At 45.1% G+C, this 19,108-nt stretch overlaps 2 protein-coding genes across 2 annotated transcripts in view; one reads left to right on the forward strand and one right to left on the reverse strand.

Annotated features, from left to right (window-relative positions):
• Nucleotides 1–6,679, forward strand: part of EPG5 (ectopic P-granules 5 autophagy tethering factor) — a 55,040-nt gene extending 48,361 nt beyond the window's left edge. Inside the window, exons 41-44 of the mRNA XM_066180871.1 lie at nucleotides 480–699; nucleotides 2,188–2,403; nucleotides 3,531–3,645; nucleotides 4,723–6,679. Coding sequence (XP_066036968.1) covers nucleotides 480–699; nucleotides 2,188–2,403; nucleotides 3,531–3,645; nucleotides 4,723–4,905 — 734 coding nt within the window. The 3' untranslated portion in view covers nucleotides 4,906–6,679. The remainder of the gene's footprint in view (nucleotides 1–479; nucleotides 700–2,187; nucleotides 2,404–3,530; nucleotides 3,646–4,722) is intronic.
• Nucleotides 6,680–8,756: 2,077 nt separating this feature from the next.
• On the reverse strand, nucleotides 8,757–16,775 carry SIGLEC15 (sialic acid binding Ig like lectin 15). The gene is made up of 6 exons (XM_066182290.1): nucleotides 16,724–16,775; nucleotides 14,471–14,854; nucleotides 11,622–11,978; nucleotides 10,628–10,658; nucleotides 10,356–10,361; nucleotides 8,757–8,847 (listed from the first exon to the last, which is right to left on the reverse strand). Exons 1-6 carry the CDS (start codon nucleotides 16,773–16,775, stop codon nucleotides 8,757–8,759), a joined length of 921 nt encoding a protein of 306 aa, XP_066038387.1.
• Nucleotides 16,776–19,108: the final 2,333 nt, after the last annotated feature.

The following is a 19,108-nucleotide window of genomic DNA, read 5'->3' on the forward strand; positions in this document are numbered from 1 at the left end:
TGAAAAAAAATCACCCCAAGAGAACCAAAGACATTTTTCCCCTACTCTAGTGTTCTGTAGGCTAATTTAAGTAGAAAATACTCTGGTTTAAGTAAAACTCTGAAAGTGTGGTGTGCATGATTTTTTCTCTTCTTTTCTTCTTTTTTCTGTTTACATAATCCTTGTGGAACTATTTTTCATTTCTTCGACTGTGTGGAAGATTTCATTACACCTGAGGGAAATACTTCCAATTCCATTGCTAAAATGTTCAGATTTTAGTCCTGGGAAATGCTGGGAAAATATCTTACATTGACCTCAAGGAGGTGCCCTATAATAGTGGAATTTTTCTGTTCTCTCCATCAGAGTTGCATGACATGCTGATTACCTGAAAAACAGCTAAACCAACCCAGATTCTCTTAACTAGTAGTCCTGGTTCTTAGGTGTTACCAAGTGCTGCTTTCTCACCTGCTTTTTGTTCTTTCCTTCTGCTTTCTTCAAAGATTCCTCTCACCACCAGGAATTAGGCTGGGGCCCTATACTTGCTTCCCTCCAAGTTCCTGAGCTAACCATGGAAGAATTCCTGCAGGAGTGCCTGTCTTTAGGAAGTTACTTGACCCTCTATGTCTACCTGCTTCAATGTCTGAACACTGACCAAACCCTTACCAATGAAATGAAAATCCTGCTGACCATCAGCAAATGGCTGGAGCAAGTGAACCCCAGGTATGAAACTTGAAGCTTCTGAATGTGCCTGGACTTTTGGATTATTGTTATTATTTAGATTAGAGTTTATTTGGAGTTGTATAGCTGGTATAATGAGGTAGCCCTGGTTAATTAAGTTAATTTCAACAGAGTGCTGGATGAAATGGCCTGTCCTCCTTTATCTACTAATACGGGGTCTGTCCATCTGCAGTGCCAACAGAAAGTAGTTGTTAAGTGTCAGAAGGAATTTAATCTGCTAGAAAATTAGTGAGTTTGTCATTTTTCAGTCAGGCAAGCTTGGTGTCAATGGCAGCCTGAATTTGTGCTCCGTTAAAATGACTCGAAGCAAATCCTGAATCATTCTGGGTTCCACTTCCCAGTGTGTCCACAAGGTGGGTTGAGTTACATGTTGAATGTTCTGTCTGGCACTCTGAGAGACCTGGTGCTGAAAGCTGCTGGATGGGGACTGTGCAGCAGCTCTGTGCCAAATCTGGAGCCAGTGGATCTGATGGGACATCCAGGGTTAGTGGCCTGTATTACTGTAAGACATCTTAGATAACTGAGTTCTGAGGGGAAAGGATGCATAGCTTTGGGGTCAGAATAAAAATATTTAATGTGTGTAACAACTGTAGTTAGAGTTGCTGCTGAAATTGCCAAACCTGACTATTATTTTTCCATGTTAATGTTGATAATGTTTATATTTTCTGTAAAACAACAATTTGGAAAAATGTTCCCACTGTTTCTTGAAATTCAAAAAATACTTCCACTGTGGTAGGTACTGTAGTAATTTCATTGCCAAGGTATGAAGGAGACAGCAAAGCCACCATATAAAGCAGCTAAACCTTGCTGTAAACATCAGATCTGAGATTGCCTGCAATGGGAAATGACTGGGAGGAGTAATGTGAGGATACCCTGATGCAGGAAACTCGTGCTGGTGCTTGATGTGGAAAATCTGAGCTTGTTAACCTAAACTGCCAACTGTTTGGGGAAAGATTAAAAATAGCATAGGAGGAACTTCACTTTGGGCTTTACTCAACAAAAAGCCTAAATGTTTCCTTTTTTTAAGGATCATATTAAATATCTAAGTTGTTGTGGTGACAACATCCAGTGCGTCCTAAAATGTTTCATTGGTAAGTAAAGAAAAGAAGAATCAAATAGAGATACGGCTTCATTCCTTTTCTGCCAAGTTTTAGGCAAGTTTAAATCCACTTAAAACTGCAGTGTCATTTTTTTCCAGTTGTAAAGCTTAAAAGGAAGCACTGTTCTTTGTCCTGGTACAGGCCCTTAAAACCTTCTAGCTGGCGGATCAAATCCATAACAGCAGCAGTCATGGCACTATAATAACTGGTGGGGTAGTATAGTTATGTTATCCTTGTGTGATTAAATTAGCTGTTATTAATTAACAAGCTGAATTCTTCATGGACCTTATGGGAGGAAAGTAAACTTCTTAACCTATATATCTGACTCTTTTTATTTTCTCTTATATTTTTCTTCAATTTTTACCTAAAGTTCAGCAAAGGAAGAGGCAAAGCTGTTTCTCTGGTGGCATAAAGCCATGCAGTTATCCTTGGTGCAGCTGGAGCAAGATGACCCCGTTCTGATTGAATCTGTCATCCGGACCCTGCTGTCTATCCAGGGCCGGCAGAGCCAGCTGGCTGAAGAGAGACTCACTTCTGGAATACTTGGTGTTATTGGGTTAGGCAGGAGGTCTCCTTTGTCACCCAGGTGAGTGCTGAAGCTGTGGTGAATTAATTGGTTCAAGTCACAGTGTTAAAGAAACTGCAGCGTGGGTCCAGAATGCTTAGTCTGGTCCAGTGCAGTGTTAAAAGATGATCAGAATCCACACTGCCCCCAGGTCTGTAATGTTCTTTGGGTCTGTCACAGAAATAGCACAGTGAGCGTGTTTATCAGGTTAAGAAGCAAGTATGAACCTCTGCCAAGGTTGTGGTGAAAAAGGAAAGAAAATGCAGTTCTAAATCTTACTTAGTGTCCACCTCAAGCAAAGTTTGACTGTAGGCAGACTGATTGTTAGAGGAAGGTACTTCACCCTGGTCTACAGAAAACTATTTCAGTTGACTTCTCAAGATTTGTATAAAAACAGACACATTGCAATTTCTGTCCTAACCTTGAGGTATTGGAAATGTTAAGAGATGCACAAAGGAGCATGTCCTTGCTTGTGATTCACTCTGCTGTCTAAACAGAGACACCAAGTTTGATTGTTAGGTGTCAAAATCAAGTTCACTCTGGAAAGAATGCTGAGAAAAAAAACCCCAACAGTTCGACCCTGCACCTAAACATAACTTTGTGTTTATAAAGACCTGGGATGCAGTGCTGTTTAAATTGATCTGAATTCTCAGTATCATTCAACTTGTCCCTTGATTTGGGTGATAGGAATATTTTACATTCTGTCACCTGAGGAGTATTTCAGATGTGACATGAGGAGTATTTCAGCTAGGCTTGAAACAGATGCAATATTTGCTATAAAGGTATTATATTAGCTTTTATTATGTGTTGTGTCCTATTGTATGTATACCTAGAGAAGCTGGGACCCCCTTCCACCCCTGGAAGTGTTCAAGACCATGTTGGATGGGGCTTAGAGCAGCCTGGTCTTGTGGAAGGTGTCCGTGCCCATGGCAGGGGGTAGAACAAAATGAACTTTAAGGTCCCTTCCAACCCAGACCATTCTGGGACTCTGTGATACTGAAGTGGTTTCTAATGCATTGCAATAGTTCTTCTCGAGCCTTTACTTTGTTCCTCGTGCAAGAGATTCCTCGTGGATAGATGTTACAGTCTGTCTGTTGTTGAGACTCGCAGGTCTGGTGTCACCCTGTCCCTCTGCTCTCCCTGCACAGGTTCCGGGTGGTTGCCCGCAGTTTGTCTGCCTTCCTCCTGGTGCAGATCCCTGCAGAGACCCAGGTGCGCCTCAAGGCCGGCTCGGAGCCCAGGCTGTCTCAGAAGGCTCTGCAGGTGAGCTGTGCCCATCTCTGGCTGCTTGACATGCCCTCTCTGCATGGTTGTTTAGCTTTTGAGGTGAACTTTTTAAGAGTCACTGCAAGGATTTCTTCAAGGTAAATCCTGCTCTCACCGTGTTGCTAAACTTTGGCAGCAAGACTGTGTGACTCTGTCCTAAAGTGATCCTGGGTAAAACTTTATATAGTGTTCTGCATTAATATGAAGGCAACATTTTTGAATCTTACACATTTAAAAGGGGCAGATGAACTTAGGTCTGTAAAGCCTGACTTCAGAGAGTTTGGAGCATAGCGGGTAGAAGGAGTTTAAAACAAACAGGAAAATACAGTGCTGCTGTGGTTTGCACTGCTTTTCAGTGTTAAAGCAGGGCTACATTCACACTGACATTTGTTTATGTGAGGTCAGGGCTTAAAAGCCCTGTGACAAAGAAACATTCCCCCTTTAGCATTTGCACTGACCATGGTATTCTTTCAGTAAGCACTTGAGAAGAGGAAGGAGGAGTTGGTTAGAAACCAAAGCAAAGTAGCTTGGTACAGCTTGTTTCTCTAAGAAAAGAACAGAACTTGTTCAGAAGTATTTTCTACATTTGCCCTTGCTAGTCCTGCCAACACAGACTTCTCTACTAAAATTTTTAACTTGACAGTTAATATCTAACTTTAACTATTAATAACTAACTATTAACTAACTATTAATGGGAACAAAATATTACTTTTATGAAAGTCAATATATTCATAAGAACAACCTAAAGTGATGATTTAAGTGTGTTGCATCTTATAGTTTGACATAATTTCTGTGAAACCATGTCTTGAGTTCATGAATAGATATTTGACAATATTTGGGTTACAGAATCCTAGGAAGCATTAATAGGACAGTTTTTGTGTTGATCTTGGGAAGAGAACAGCTTGAAAAATACAAGTTGTCTTGAAACATTGTTATGGTATGGTAGTTTGCAACTGTTTTGGTCTGAGTACTTTGGGTTCTGTAGTAGGTGAAGATCCTTTAGGGGAATTGTGCAGATGGTGTGTTATGGACCAAAATACACAAAGCTAACAGAATTTCCCCTCTTCCCTGTAGGCACTGAGTGCTCTTGAAGCCATGTCATCCAACAAACAATACATGGATTACCAAGAGCAGCTCTCCCAGGCCTCTCTGTTCATCAAGCACCCTGCGCACTGTCTTCAGGATGGCAATAACCTCCTGTCCCTCCTGGTGAACACGCTGTACCCAGAAGTGCATTTTTTGGACAGCATTCGGTAGCGGCGCCGGGTGGGCACGCGGGGCCAGTGGTGGCTTTGGTTTACAAATGGTGTCCTTATTGCACAAATGATTTTTACCTTCAGAGTTCCACTTTAATTAAGTCAGACCTGTGCATAAGAAATGCACACTGTCAAGTTTTCTCCACTTCAAGGTTTTCTTGCTTTCCCTTTGATTTTTAGGCCTGTGGAATTGCTTAATGGTTTGCGTTTTGGTTTTGTTTTGTTCATTTTTGGGGTTTTTTTTTTGACTGAAAGCACTTGGTTATCTTCTGTGTGTGGTGCCCTTTGGAGAGAAGGGTGCCTGGGGATAGGTGTACAAATCACTAGTCAGCACTGCTCATCCTGTAGTGTCTGAAGTTTTTGCTTGGTGCCTTTTTTTATTTTCCAGTGTGTCATCACTCAGGCCAGTTCAAAAGTGAGTGGAGGATTGTGTGTAAAAGAGGTTTGACTTTCTTAACCAGGATACCTTTGAGTCTTACCTGATGAGTGTGTGTCTAGCGATTTTTGTGAAATCCCTGTATTTGAAAGGGTGGTATTTTCAATCTTGACTTTTTTGCTATCCCACCGAAATCCATAGTTTAGAGGCATGCCTACAATCTTTACCCACTTCTGTAAATACCAACAAAAATGGGAACTAAGAACATTGTTTTTTCCTGTTTTCTAAATGTTAGTGTGTCTACATCTATATTGCTTGGTTAAATGCAAGTAGCTTCTAGCCAAGTTCAAGGGGATTTAAATCCAGAGACATATTTTCTGGATCTCCAGTGTCTGAGAGGGGAACAGTCAGTTATTATCATGTTAAATAAGATTCCCTAATTCCTAACTCTGGTTGTTTAGGAAATGTTTAACAACCACCAAGTAAGCTTATTTTCTTCTGCCTGGCTGGACATGACATGACAGGATTTTAGATGACACTGTGAAGAGGTATTTTTGTTGTATTAAATTTGGTGATCACTTGTTAAAATTCTGTTGCCAAAGCATGAACCATGAGCCTGTAAATCTGTTGTTTCAGCTGAATGATCACTGCTTTTGTTGCCTTGTCTGATCATAAGATGCACTTTTGTTTAGGAAAAGCAGAAGGCAGATTTTTCCTGGTGCTTGTTTGATGTCCCTTTAATCACTGATCTGTTCGAGCTGGCCCAAGGTCCTGCAGTCCCAGTCCCTACAGCTCTGTGAAGGAATTGATTGCTTTTTCTCTTCCTCTGTTAATTGTGCCTTTGTGTTTTTGACATGGTTGCATGTTAAAACATGAGTTCTGGTCAATAGGGGATAGAAATGTGCTACCTACTGTCTGGTCAATGATGCTCTGAGCTGTTGCTCTTAAACCATGGTTCTGGTGCTAGAGGACAGATCACCTTTTCCTTTTTGGCAGATTCTGCTAATTATGCCAGCTGGGTCATTAGATCACCATCATTTTAATGTGGTCTGAGAGTTCTTTGCTCTATCTGCGAGCCTATGAATAAATACATATATATGAACATCCCTCTGTATAGTAACCAGATTCCAATGCAGCATGGTTTTTAACAGACTTTTTTAGAAAATTCATGTCTGGAGGAATACATTCTGCTGCTTTTCCCCCCGAAGACTTAAAAGCACTGGGTTTATTAGGTTCAATGTTATTGATCAGTTGCATATAAATGTGAAGAAGTCAGAAATATGTGTTTGACATGCACTTTCAAAATGAGGAATTGTTTCAGCTGTTGGGTTTTTACAGATGTATTTATAACATGCTCTGTCTGCGAAGACCATGCAAAATAAAAACGGAAAATCAAGCAGTTGGCGACAGACACTGTGATATTTTCAATTTGGTAGAAGGATCTACATCAGATAACACATAATTGCTGTTTGTGTCACGTATAGACCAGTCTTCTGGCTTCACGATCTGCATGGCAGTGGCTGAAGTCTGAACCTATATTGCAGTTCTCTGTGCACATGTGAACTCCAGAGCTTGGGGCCCTGTTTTCCAAGTGCTGCCCAACAGATTGACTCTATTCCTTCTAGTTTTACTGGAAGGACTTTGGCATTCTTTGTGTCTCCTAGATGAGTTCAATACCAGAAGTGTCCTGGTGGGTGCACTGCTGTGTTTTGTCCCTCCAGTTTATACTGGTTTGAGTGGGTGTTTGAGTGTCCCATGAGGACCAGGGGGAGCGTGTTGGTTTGGGACATGAGGTGTGATGCTTCTATTTGGACCCAAACTACTTGAGTTAAAGAAATAATTTTTGAGAGAAAAAATTCAAAAAGCCAAGCCTCAATCCTGTGCATAAGTAGAAGTGAGTTCTCATTACTCTATGTCTGTAAATTGTAAGGGCTCAGAAATCCAATTAATTTTGTCCAATTGATATCTCTGAGGTCTCTTTCCTCTGTGATACCTGTGAAACTGAACTGAACAGGTCTATGACTACACTGTCTGCTGTAACTTCCCTTTTCTCTTTGCATCTCTTATTTTTATTAAATCTGGCTTTATCACTGCTCGGATTTAAGCAGGGATTTAAAAGATCAGGTTCAAGTATATCCTTGCATTTTTCCCCTCTTATAGTTCTGGCCAAGTCATTTAAAATTACCCTTTGCTTTCCCACTGCAGATATTATGAAGAGGTGAACTTTAAAATAATGGTTCCCAGCCTGGGGTCGAGCTTGCAAGCTTGATGGTATTTCATTAGCAATTTGGTGGTTGTTAGGAGCAGGATGGTTTGGGGAGCAGTTTGGAGCTGGTGCACTGGGATGGTTAAACAGAGCATCAAATCCAGCCTTATAAATGTGAAATTAAGTTCAAGCTACCTGCTCTTTCTTCTTTCTCCTCCTCCTCATCTAAGCCAACCTGTTGCTGTCTCCAGCTCTATCCTGGGCATCTGCCTGCCTCTCCAGGACTCCAGGTTGACCCACACTGCCCTATACCACAAGCTGGATCTGTTCACCTGGTCTTGGAAGATGTTTACAGTTGGGTTAGAGACTTGTCTGTGGTTGGCCTTTGTGACTTTGTGGCCTTTGTGATTTTGTAGTAGTGACTTCATCTCAGAAGAGAGAGATTTAAGAAATGAGTAGTCAGACCTTAAAAAAACTCCTCTGTGTAACACAGGGATAGAAATGGTTTAGAAATAATTTGTTTATCTTAAAAAAAACCCAAAACCAACAAACCAACAATTTGGTGTATTGGAACATTTTCACAGCACATTTATCACAAAGCTCTTGGGTTTCTGGGCACTAGGAGCTGAAGCAGAGTTAGAACACAGACTAATTTAGACTTCTCATGTCCTGCTTTCAGCTATACCAGTTTTTGGAAAATGTCTTCCTTTTTTTGCTTGGATGCCTCTTTAAAGTTAAGATTTCCTTTAAACTCTAAAATAAACTCTTCTGGGCATTAGGAATAATAATAATTTTTTTTTTTAAAAAAGGAATAAACACCATCGGAAATTCCAGTAGTGTTTTGCCACAGCTAGGATTTCTATCATGTCCATAGCCCACTTGGATGTGGTTGGAGAAGTGGAGTGGTGAAAACGGCTTTTTAGAGTGATGTTTGAAAAATACCAAAGCAAAAAGCTGTGAGGCAATTTTACACCATTGCCTGCTTGCTAAATATCTGATACAGGCTGAAAACACACAGATAGTTTAAAATTGACCACATTTTGCTCTTCCAGCTCCATCACTCCTTCTTCTCTTTTTCCCACTCTCTCTTATGAGGAGAGGCTCACTTATGAGGAGATGCAGGGCTGGAACTCATGGCATTGTGGAAGGGACCTTAGAGATTATCCAGTTCCAGCCCCCTGAGGCTGAGCTGACGTCCTGTGCCCCAGCCAAGTCTGGTTCTGTGCTCCCTGGGGAAGGACATCCGTGGGGATGGGTCCTGACTGGCCCCTCAGCTGCACCTCGGTGCTGCCCCTCCTGTGGGCAGGGACTGTCTGCCGCCGTGTCTGCGATCAAAGTTCTCGTAGGTGCACTCTGGCAGCCTGGCAGGAGGAGACGTGGGAAAGGTGAGGGCACATTTCAGGCTGCTCTGGGCTTTGCCAGTGGCTCCAGTGAATGTCAGAGGAAGCATCTGCCACACTCCAAGACGTACCCTCTTCTACTTCACCATAGTTCTTAAGGGTCCGAGCTGCAACTACTCTTTTACACTTTAAAGCTTTTATATCTTAAAGCATACAGAGCAATCTCCTGAACCTTTAGCATCCACTGTGCTACTGTCTGGCCCAGAGCCTCATGAGGTTGTGATAAACCTTTCCTGAGGAGGATCTTCTCAAGTAAGTGTTGGCTTTAAGCCTTCTTATCTGTGTAGGTATCTGTGCAAATATAACCAAGGGTACAATGTGGTTTAGACCCTGATAAACCATGATAAATTAGCAAAATTGCTTTTTTAATGCTTTTTTATAAGTAATTACAGATTGGACTGAGGATTACATTCTTTGTTTCTTTGACTGTGTCATGTTTTGCTGGAATGGCCATTGTTCTTGGGAAAGGTCAGGGAAGGAGACATGTGGGGTAACTCAGGAAGGAGGTATCACAAAGAAATGACTCATATTGAAAGGGAGCAGCCGCATGCAGATGTAATTATCCTTCACCTCAGATAAGTCCTCTTTAGCATTAGATCAAGGGTTTGTTTTGGTGGGATTTCTTGTTTGTTTATTTTTTAGTTTTTGTTTGTTTATTTTTTCCGTCCCAAAAGTTTGGCCACCCCAGCTGTCAGGAAAGTCCAAGATCAGTGTTGTGCTGGGTAATGGGAAATGCCAGTGGTTTATCGGAGCATGGTGTGGATGCCAGCCCAAGAATCAGGCCCTGTCACACCTGAGCTGCCCTGTTTGCTATCTCCATACCTTCCCTGCACACTTGACTGAGCTCATCAGCTTTGGTGTGGCAACTTTTTCAGCTCCATTACAAACTGGGGTGCAGAGGGAAGGGAAGATTTCTGTTTCACAGTGTCAGCACAGACCTCATCCTTGACCTTTCCCTTGGGTGGGTGATCCATTACTGGTTTCATGTGGCATCACAGAACCATGGAATGGTTTGTGTTGGGAGGAACCTTAAACCTTATCTCATTCCACACCCTGCCATGGGCAGGGACACTTTCCACTATCCCAGATTGCTCCAAGCCCCATCCAGCCTGGCCTTGGACACTGCCAGGGATCCCGGGGCAGCCATAGCTGCTCTGGACAACCTGTGCCAGGGCCTTTCCATCCTCACAGCAAGGAATTCCTTCCCAATATCCCATCTAACCCTGTCCTCTGGCAGTGGGAAGCCATTCCCTGTGTCCTGTCCCTCCATGCCTTGTCCCAAGTTCCTCTCCAGCTCTCCGGGAGGCCCTTGAGGCCCTGTCAGGGACTCTGAAGTCTCTCTGGAGCCTTCTCTTGTGCAGCTGAACACCCCCAGCTCTCCCAGCCTGCCTGCAGCTTTCCAGCCATGCTCTGGGCCTGTGGCATGTCTAAACTTCTGTCAGCCCTTTACTGGTACAGCAGCCATGTGCTGTGGTCTCTCTAGTCTGCTGCCCAGTCCCTTGTCCACACTCCACTGGGATCTCCTCTCAGCTGTGCCCAAGCCAGAACTCCTCCCAGCAGTGTCCAATCCTTGTTCCCTCACACTGGTTCACCTCGCCATCAGCTCAACCCTCTCCTTGCCACAGCAGCCTGCTCTGAGGCCAGAAAATTGTTACCAAGACCAGGGACACACTGCATTTCTCACCTTGGTCATCCTCACTCTACTGCAGGATGACATGAGTAGAAGGCAAGACATCCTTACCTGGCCAGGCTGGGTGGAGCAGAGGGGGGACCTGTGAAGTAGAAATGGTGATTTGGGTTAGCAATGAGGTCAGGGTGGGCTGGGGAGCCAGGAGTGACCTAGAGCTGCTGGAAAACTGCACTGAAGGGTGGTTGTGACATGCCCGTGAATGGGAAGAAGACCTGATGTCAGGCATGTGGCCCTCTCTGTGTGTTTGGGAATTAGGTACTGGAATATAAGGACCAAAGTATTTTTGGTTGGTCTGAAAACTGCTGTTCAAGGCAAGTGATGGCTTCCATGAGTGTGACATCAGACTGTCCCTACAGACAAGTCACAGTGATTTGACATCTCATTCTTCTCAGTGCCCTCCTATCCATGCCACCACTCAGCAGCACTGGTGGGCTGGGGACCAGTGGCCTACTGGCTGCTTGGGATATCATATCTCTCAGTGCATGGGCTGATTCTCATCTCCTGTAAGCTGGGCACTCCCTGATCTCACAGCCTGGGCATGGCTGGAAGGTGGGATTTCACAAATGCTGGGGAAGTACTGGGTAGTGAGGCCCTGGGAGGCTGAGAGGGGCAGTCTGTAAAATGGGGATGCCCATCCCAGATTAAATTTGTGTGGGATGCAGCAAAGGTTAATCCTAGCAGTGTGCTACAGGGGAAGAGATAGTAATTAGCCTGCTTCAAGGGAAAAAAAAAATCTCATTATGTACACATTGGGTTCTCCACTAATTTCCCCTCTGTTAGTTTGTTAACATTTCTTCCTGGGCCCAGGGAAACTCCTGCTCCCTCTGAATTTCCAAAGGCCCCTCTGTCAGCAGGCTGTGACCAGCCAGCCAAGAGCTCTTGGGTCTTCTTAGGTTTCCTGCTAGAATTGTCCTTCTCCTAGGGCAGAAAATTATAAAATCATTAACACTCCTTCCTCCCAAACAAACCCAGTCCCCTCCTGCCTGACTTGTCTGAGCATCCATCCCTGGTTGCCAGTCGGATGGCAGGAAGTCAGGACACTGACCTTCTCTGGAGAAAACGGTGAAGCTCAGTAGCACCAGCAAAATGACCACCTTGATTCCCAGTGGCACAAAAATTAGGATCATGGAGGAGCTGTCAGAGGCTCTGAATTTGTAGAAGTAGACGGCGCCCTCTGCCCTGCCGTGGCTGTTGACAGCAGTGCAGGTGTATTTCCCGTCATGGGTCAGGGACCGCAGCTCCTTGGTGACACGGTGGCTGGAGCTGCTGGTGGAGCTCAGGTTGCTGTAGGCGGGCCCGGTCCAGGTCAGGGCAGGCGCTGGCTCCCCCTCGGCCGTGCACCGAGCCTGGAAAGTGTGGTCCTTGCTGGAGCTGACTGTGATGTTAATGATCCGGGGGGCTGCTGTGGGAATTGCAACAGGGGAGGGAAAGTGGGTCAGGGTGCAAAGGCAGATCTGGTGCAAAACACCTGGAATGAAGTTTTGGTCTTTGGTGGACCTCCAGCATTGTTCTATCAGGGTAAAGTTGGATACTGGTGAGTTGAGAGCTGGACCTGCCCCAGCCCTGCACCCCCCGTGCCCTGAGGTGATCCCCCAGTATGGGCAGCAAGGGAAGGGGAATTCTGCCCCTCTGTCCCTGTGCTCAGGTGAGACCACACCTGCAGACCTGCCTCCAGCCCTGGCTCCAACAGCACAAGGACATGGAGCTGCTGGAGCGAGTCCAAAGGAGATCACAGAGATACTCCCAGGACTGGAGCCCCTCTGCTGTGGAGCCAGGCTGGGAGAGCTGGGGGTGTTCACCTGCACAAGAGAAAGCTCCAGGGAGACCTCAGAGTCCTTGCCAGGGCCTAAAGGGGCTCCAGATAAAATGAAGATAAATTTTTTACCAGGACATTTTTTTTTGTTGTGACCGGACAAGGGTTGATGTTTCAAAACTAGAAGAGATTCAGATTTGATGTAAGGAGGAATTTTTTTTGAAAAGAGGGTTTCCCAGAGCAGCTGTGGCTGCCCCATCCCTGGAAGTCTCCAAGGCCAGGTTGGACTTGGAACAACCTGGGATAGTGGAAGGTGTCCCTGCCCATGGCAGGGGGCTTAGGCAAGATGAGCTTTAAAGATTCTCTTCAACAGAAATGATTTAATAAATCTATGGATGTTTGGATCAGCCCTCTCTTTCCTTGTTTTTCTTGGCACTTTCTTCTCCTAGATTTCCCCACCCAGCCTATGTAGGATAGAGGGGCAAAAGGATTCACCCAGCAAAGTCTGGATGCAAGGATGTATGCTCTCTTTGTTTTATCCCAGTAATGGCTCACACATTTTTCTGAACTTTGGTCAACTTCAGCTGTTGTGCCCTTGGTGGCGGAAGGCAGAGAAGTGCCACCCACCATTATAGGCACAGGTGCAGCTAGTGACCTTTTTGGACTTGGCTGCATCTCCACAACGTCCAGGATGTGTCACCCAGAGTGTTCCACACAAGGATTTTGTGGCCCTTCCTTTGATCTCTGACTTCCAGAATGCACGTGGATGGGCCTGTTTTTGTGAGTCCTTTGCTCAATGCCTGAGATTTGTCAGATTTGGCAGGTTAGTTATAGGGAAAATATCTGCTTCCTGACACAAGCTATTTTTGGTGATTTTTTTTCCCATCCCCAGAGTTACCAGGTCACTTTCAGGTGGGACATTAGGAGAACTTTCTTCACAGGAAGGGTGATTGGACATTGGAAGGGGCTGCTCAGGGAGATGGTGGAAACCTCATCCCTGGAAGTGTTCAAAAAGATGTTACAGAAAGCAAAGGGCACTAAATGATTGTCTTCACAGAGGAAGAGCAGGAATTAATTTTTTTCAGACTAGACAACAAAAATAGAGTTTGCAACCACCTACTACATGTCTTCCCCTTTGTCCATGTAGTGCAAGAGGAATGTGAGGCTGTGTGTCATGGGTCTGTGTGTTTTGGTGTTTAAATTAACCTTCTAAGCATTAGTTAGCCCCTCCCAATCACAGTGTCCAGGGCCCCTTCCCAAGCAGGGTACCGTTTCTGTGTGTGTTACATTCCTCTGGTGTTAAAATTCAGGCAGCCTCTGAGAGACAAGTCTTGCTGCCTTCCTGCCCTGGTCCTGTTGTGTGTGGGCATTCAAGAGCTGGTGGAACTGAAGGAGAGCCTCAACGGTGCATAACTTTTCAAAAAACAGCCAAACTCATCCTCGGGTCCCATCTGAACACCCACACTGTGCAGCAGGCATAAAGAACTTCCCTCTCAAAAGCAAAATCATCCAACCTCATGGCCTGGGTAAGATCTGAGTCTGCTTCTGGGGCCTCCTGTGCCTCCTAGTTCCCCCTTGGTCTGTGAGCTTGCCCTGGGAAGTGGGGTTAGCATTTGATATTTGTTGCTCTGAGCTGGTTTTCCAGGAAAAAAAAATTGTCTTTCATGCTCCAGAGGATTTTATATTTATGGCACCTGGGTACAAGGTATCTGGTCTTTCCAATCCTGTTACCACCCAGGCCCTGTTCTGCTAACTTCTTCTCAGCACCTGGGCTGTGCAGTTCAGGTTCTGATGGAGAGGATGTCTTTAACCCCAGCCTGGGTGACCCCAGATTGCCTTTGCTGCCTGCCCTGATCCCGTGCTGCAGGGACAAAGTGGGATGCACAGCTTTTGGTGGGCTCTCATCCCAGCTGCCAGAGCCATGCCATTTCCTTACCAGTTTTGTTCCTGTTCCCTTCCCTGCATTGTGCTCACTGTCTCATGTTGGAAGACTGAGGAGGACAATGAATTTTCCCTTTTATAACTGAGAAAGAAAACCCAACCCTTCGGAAAACCATCTCAGGTAAACTGCTACGATTTGTCATTTCCCACACCCTGTGGCTCTTCCCTAGAGGGTGGCTTTGCCTCTCACGCCCTCTTACCAATCAAATGCAGCTTGATCCCATTCCTGCTCTCATACTTGTCCTGGATATCTCCAGCCAGCTCCACCCGGCAGAAGTACCTCTCGCTGTCGCTCCAGGTCAGGTTGTCAACTCTGATGGACAGGTCCTTGTGCCGGGGGTTGCCCAGCAGTTTGTATTTGTTCTTGTGGCTGATGGCAGTCTTGCAGAGCTCGCTGCTGCTCTGGCTCACACACTTGAAGATTACCGTGCCATTGTAAGGCTCCTTGATCCTCCAGATGGCTGTGAGGGCCCGGTCAAATGCTTTGTAGGGGTGTGTGAAGGTGCAGGGCAGGACAACCATCTTTCCAAGCTCTCCAGTAACATCAGATGGGACGTGGACAGACCAGCCATTGCACTGCACACCTACAAGCAAGAAGGGATCATGGAATTGCAGAATGGTTGGCTGGAAGAGGCCTAAAAATTCATTTCATTCTGTCACCCTGCCATGGGCAGGGACACCTTCCAGTATCCCAGGTTGCTCCAAGCCCCATCCAACCTGGCTTTGGACACCTCTGGGGATCCAGGCGCAGCCATAGCTTCTCTGGGCAACTTGTGCCAGGGCCTCCCCTCACCTCACAGTCAGGAGTTTCTTCCTAATATCTGATCTAAATCTCCTCTCTTTTAGTTTAATACATAGACATGTCTATCTGTTCTGCTGCTATCAACAGCTGTAGCAGCAGATTGTGGCTTCAGAAACATCTGTGCCTACATTCCTGTCTTATGAAACTCACTTCATTAGATCAGGGGCTCTCAATAGCTGAGAATACCTGTAAAATGTAAAAGCATCCTGTAAATAGTTCCACCCATGTCTGGTCTTGTTGACTTCACCATATGGGCATTCAGCTGTCAGATTAGTCCTGTAGACTCAAAGAAAAGAACTGATTTTTGTTCCTGTATCTGTGGCCCATAACACTTGACAAACATCTCAGTGGCAGTGCAGCTTGTATTAACTAATTGTGTGTTACACAATGGACAAAGGCCAGCCTAGGGCCAGTTCTCTGTTCAGATATTTACATAGAGTCAGCTCCAAGCCAGTTATTTTGATTACTGAGATGTGGAGTTGTGCTGCCCTGTCATACACAATAACTGTATGGGCACCTTTTCCAGCCCAGATAATCTAATAAATAATGCTGCAGCACTGCAGGAGCTTCATAAAGCTCATGGGCTTTGAGCACAAGAACCTGGCACTGAAAGCAGTAATTGCTATTGCTTTCTAGTTTATTTGCTCTTGTTTTAGTTATTTTGCAGCATTCACTGTAACCTTTACTTTAGGACAACTGTACATTGTGTGCTTTTGAGTATGACTTGCCTCTCTCTGCCACCCCTTTGATTAGCTTTTCTTCTTTTTTGTTTTCAATCTTAAGCAAAGAACACTTTTTTTTTAAAAGCATATAAGCCCCCCCCTTGCCTTCCAGATGAAAAATAATGTTAAATATAAGTGCTTTCAATGTTAGCATCTCCGCCCATTTCCATGGAAACGCAGTTTGCCTAGTTATGGGTGGAGGGAGCCGTCAACTTTCTGTGTGTTATTTACCCTTAATGCTAAAGCCTCAGCATGGTAGGTCTTTCATATTCCTTTTGTTTAATATCCAGCCTTCATTTGCTCCTGGAACTGAAGCTCTCACAAGAAAGAGAAAGGCAAATAGCCTGCACACCTTACAGAAGGTAACTCCCAAAAGGAGTTGTCAGGTCAGTGTTACTGCTGGTTGTCGGTGGGAAAGGTCATGAAGACAATAGCAAGAGCTGGGGACCAGCTCAGCCACTACCCTTGTTCTGGCAAATGCTGTGTGGCAGTGAAGCTAAGCAAATCCAATGGAGTTTAATGGAATTTAAGTGCATATTTGAAGCTAAATGTGAGCTTAAGTGCCCAGTGGAACTGGAAAATATTGTGTCTGTTGCATAATAACTCCTAAGGAATATGAAGCAGAGTGCTGATGAAAGTGCTGCAGCCACCTGACAAAGCTGGGGAAAGTTATATGAACTTCCTGCTCAATTTAGGAAAACAGAAAAATGCAAAAAACCTCCTCAGCCTTATGACCTCTCTAACAGTCGCTAAGCCTGAGTTTTCCAAGTGTTGTCATACGCACTCAGGATTTCAGAATACTTTTAAGCAACATGATGGAGAGTGCAATTCTTGGAGAGTTTGTTGTAGCAGGCAGTTCCCTGGCACTGGGACTAGAGTGAGAAGAGAAGCTGTGATCAGACAGGGCTGACAGCAAGCTCAGAACTCACCCTTCCTGGAGATGCGAAGGAGGCACAGGAGAACCAAGCTGAGCTCTCTCATGCTGCTCGATGCTCTCCCCTGAGAGGTGTCAGCAGACCAGAACCATCTAGTTACATCTGAGCTGCTGGTCGTGCAGTCACAAAAGGTTTTTCCAGGGGTAGAAGAAGTTGTGGTTTTCTTCTCCTTGGAAGGAATGAGTTGTTTAGCTGAACTGGCTCTGGGTTCAGGTATTAATAGTCTGCGGTCAGTCATATGAAAATTACACCAGAAAGAATCACAGTATTTACCATTTTCCAGCTAAAGGGAGGGAACTGCAGACTGGAGCTGCAAACATCCACACCATGTGTGTGATGGGACAAGAGTGGATGGCTTTTGCTACCCACTTACCAGCCTAGAGGAAATCCCTGCAATCTGCCTGAGGTTGTGACAAGCAAGACTCTTACTGTCCTAGCTTAATGCAGTTCCTTCTCCTGAACCTGGAGCCTTCAAACCAACTATGCTTTACCCCTTGTGCTCACTGGAGGTTGTCACCCTCTAGGTATAGAAAAAACCCCAAACCACTCTTCTTTAGAGGACACTTCTGCTGAGGTTCGCTAGGGTGTGAGTGCTTTGGTGTCCACTGGCACCCTGCTCAGTTCACACTCACCCCGAGGAGTGATGAGTCATTCCCTCCTTTGAAATAAGATGAATTCCAGCTTTTTGCCCATCATCCTTATGCAAATGCTTACGGCTTTCCTTCTGGGTTTGGCTTTATCAAATTTACTGTGTAGTTTGCTCATCTGCAGAGCTCGGGGCCTGTGGGAAGCAGATCGTGTTTTCCCCCTTGCCATCTCCCTTATGGCGATCTTGTGGCTAACTTTAACAGCCTTGGGGCGTGAATTCCTTGTCTGGGTTCAGTTTGAGGTTTGCTGCCTTTGCTTCAGGCCAAGAGGGAGGGAGGAACGGTGTGTGCCTGAATAACCTCACCTTGTCTGGGGTGCTGCTGTAGGGCCCCGCTGCCTTCCTCCTGGATGGTGACATCGACAGCAGCACCCGCAGGACTCACAGACAGCTCGGACACGGCTTGGAGCAACCTGGACTAGCGGCAAGTGTCGCTGCTCACGGTGGGACGGGGTGATGTTTCGGGCGCCTCCCCTCCCGAAGCATTCCGTGGTTCCCGCTGCGGGCCGCCGCTGGACGGCCCCCAGAGCCAGCAGAAGGTGCTGTTGAGTCGCTGCTACCGCTTTCCCTGTGCCTGGAGCCAGCGCCCACCCCCAGGAAGAATGGCCCGGCTCCCCTCGGCGCTTCACCCCTGCTCCGGCGACCCCTCTTCCCTTCTGAAACTGAGGAAAATCTAGAAGGAGAACCTTGAGATGTGGTAGTGTGAAACGTGTTCGCTGCTTTCTGATCCCTTTCTTCCTGCCGTTTACAGTATTTGTGAAGAGAGACATTTCTGTTTTCCTAGGCTTTTTGGAGGAGGCTCTGAGAGTATCCAGCTCTTATTTATAGTTGTTTGGACCTGTTGCTACTCAGCCAAGGGTGTTAATTTTTCAAATACCGACTTAGATCCTTGCCCCATCCCCTCTGCATGTCACCCTTTAGCAGGAGCATCAGGACCAGTGAACTGATTACTTTGCAAACTGTCCTTAGTAGCTGTAAAACATAATTCATGCCACCAACAGCTGAGAAACCTGAGGGTAAGGGTGGTGGAAGCAGCAAGTAAGAGACCTGTAATCCCTATCACATCTGTGATACGTGCCTCTTCTGTGTACCTCCCCCTTCTTTGCCTGTATGCAGTTTGATTTTATCTATTTGTGATGTAAAGTTTTTGGTGGTGTGACTCTTTTTAAGCATTTCACCACTCATGGCACAGTGGGACTCAGTGGACTGAAGTAAAAGATTAAAGTGAAATCCCTGTTAAAAACATCTTGCTACAGTGAAGCATAAATGATTCATGTAAAGAATAGCTGCAGTTAACACCAGTATGATCCTCTTCCTCTTTAAAGTTTTACTGCAGCTTCTCCTAGAAAAATATCTGGTAAATCAGAGAAAAACTACAAATCCTTTGAGTTTTATCCGTGGACTGATTTTCTTCTTGGACCATGGCTATTGGAATGAAGCATTTTAGTGTTTAAAATACAGAGTTGATAACGTGTAGCTGAAAAGATTTACAACTATTTGAATCAGGGAAAAAAATTTGTAAAAAAATCATCCATGGCTATATGATCCACAGACTCTGTGACCTTTTATCCCTTATCTATGCTTAAATAATATGTAAGATTTCAGTATGGAAGCCTGCTTCTGGTCCAATATCAAAAGCAGGATGCCATCCATATTTATCAAATACTGATTTTAGTGCTAGTAAATTTAAAGGCTGAAAATAATGACATTTTTCCTTCCTCCCTAAGAAACTT

This window comes from Chamaea fasciata, unplaced genomic scaffold, assembly GCF_029207755.1.
Source record: "Chamaea fasciata isolate MVZ Bird 193981 ecotype frontalis unplaced genomic scaffold, bChaFas1.0.hap1 SCAF_4, whole genome shotgun sequence".
Classification (NCBI taxonomy): Eukaryota; Metazoa; Chordata; class Aves; order Passeriformes; family Sylviidae; genus Chamaea; species Chamaea fasciata.

What these genes read in the sequence shown, in the direction of transcription:
- SIGLEC15 (XM_066182290.1), bottom strand. Translation starts at nt 16,775, where the DNA reads ATGAGAGAGCTCAGCTTGGTTCTCCTGTGCCTCCTTCGCATCTCCAGG. An exon ending in CCTTCGCATCTCCAGGAAGG is followed by an intron (nt 14,855 to 16,723) that starts GTGAGTTCTGAG and finishes TCTTGCTTGTAG; the next exon opens with GTGTGCAGTGCAATGGCTGG. An exon ending in GATCAAGCTGCATTTGATTG is followed by an intron (nt 11,979 to 14,470) that starts GTAAGAGGGCGT and finishes CAATTCCCACAG; the next exon opens with CAGCCCCCCGGATCATTAAC.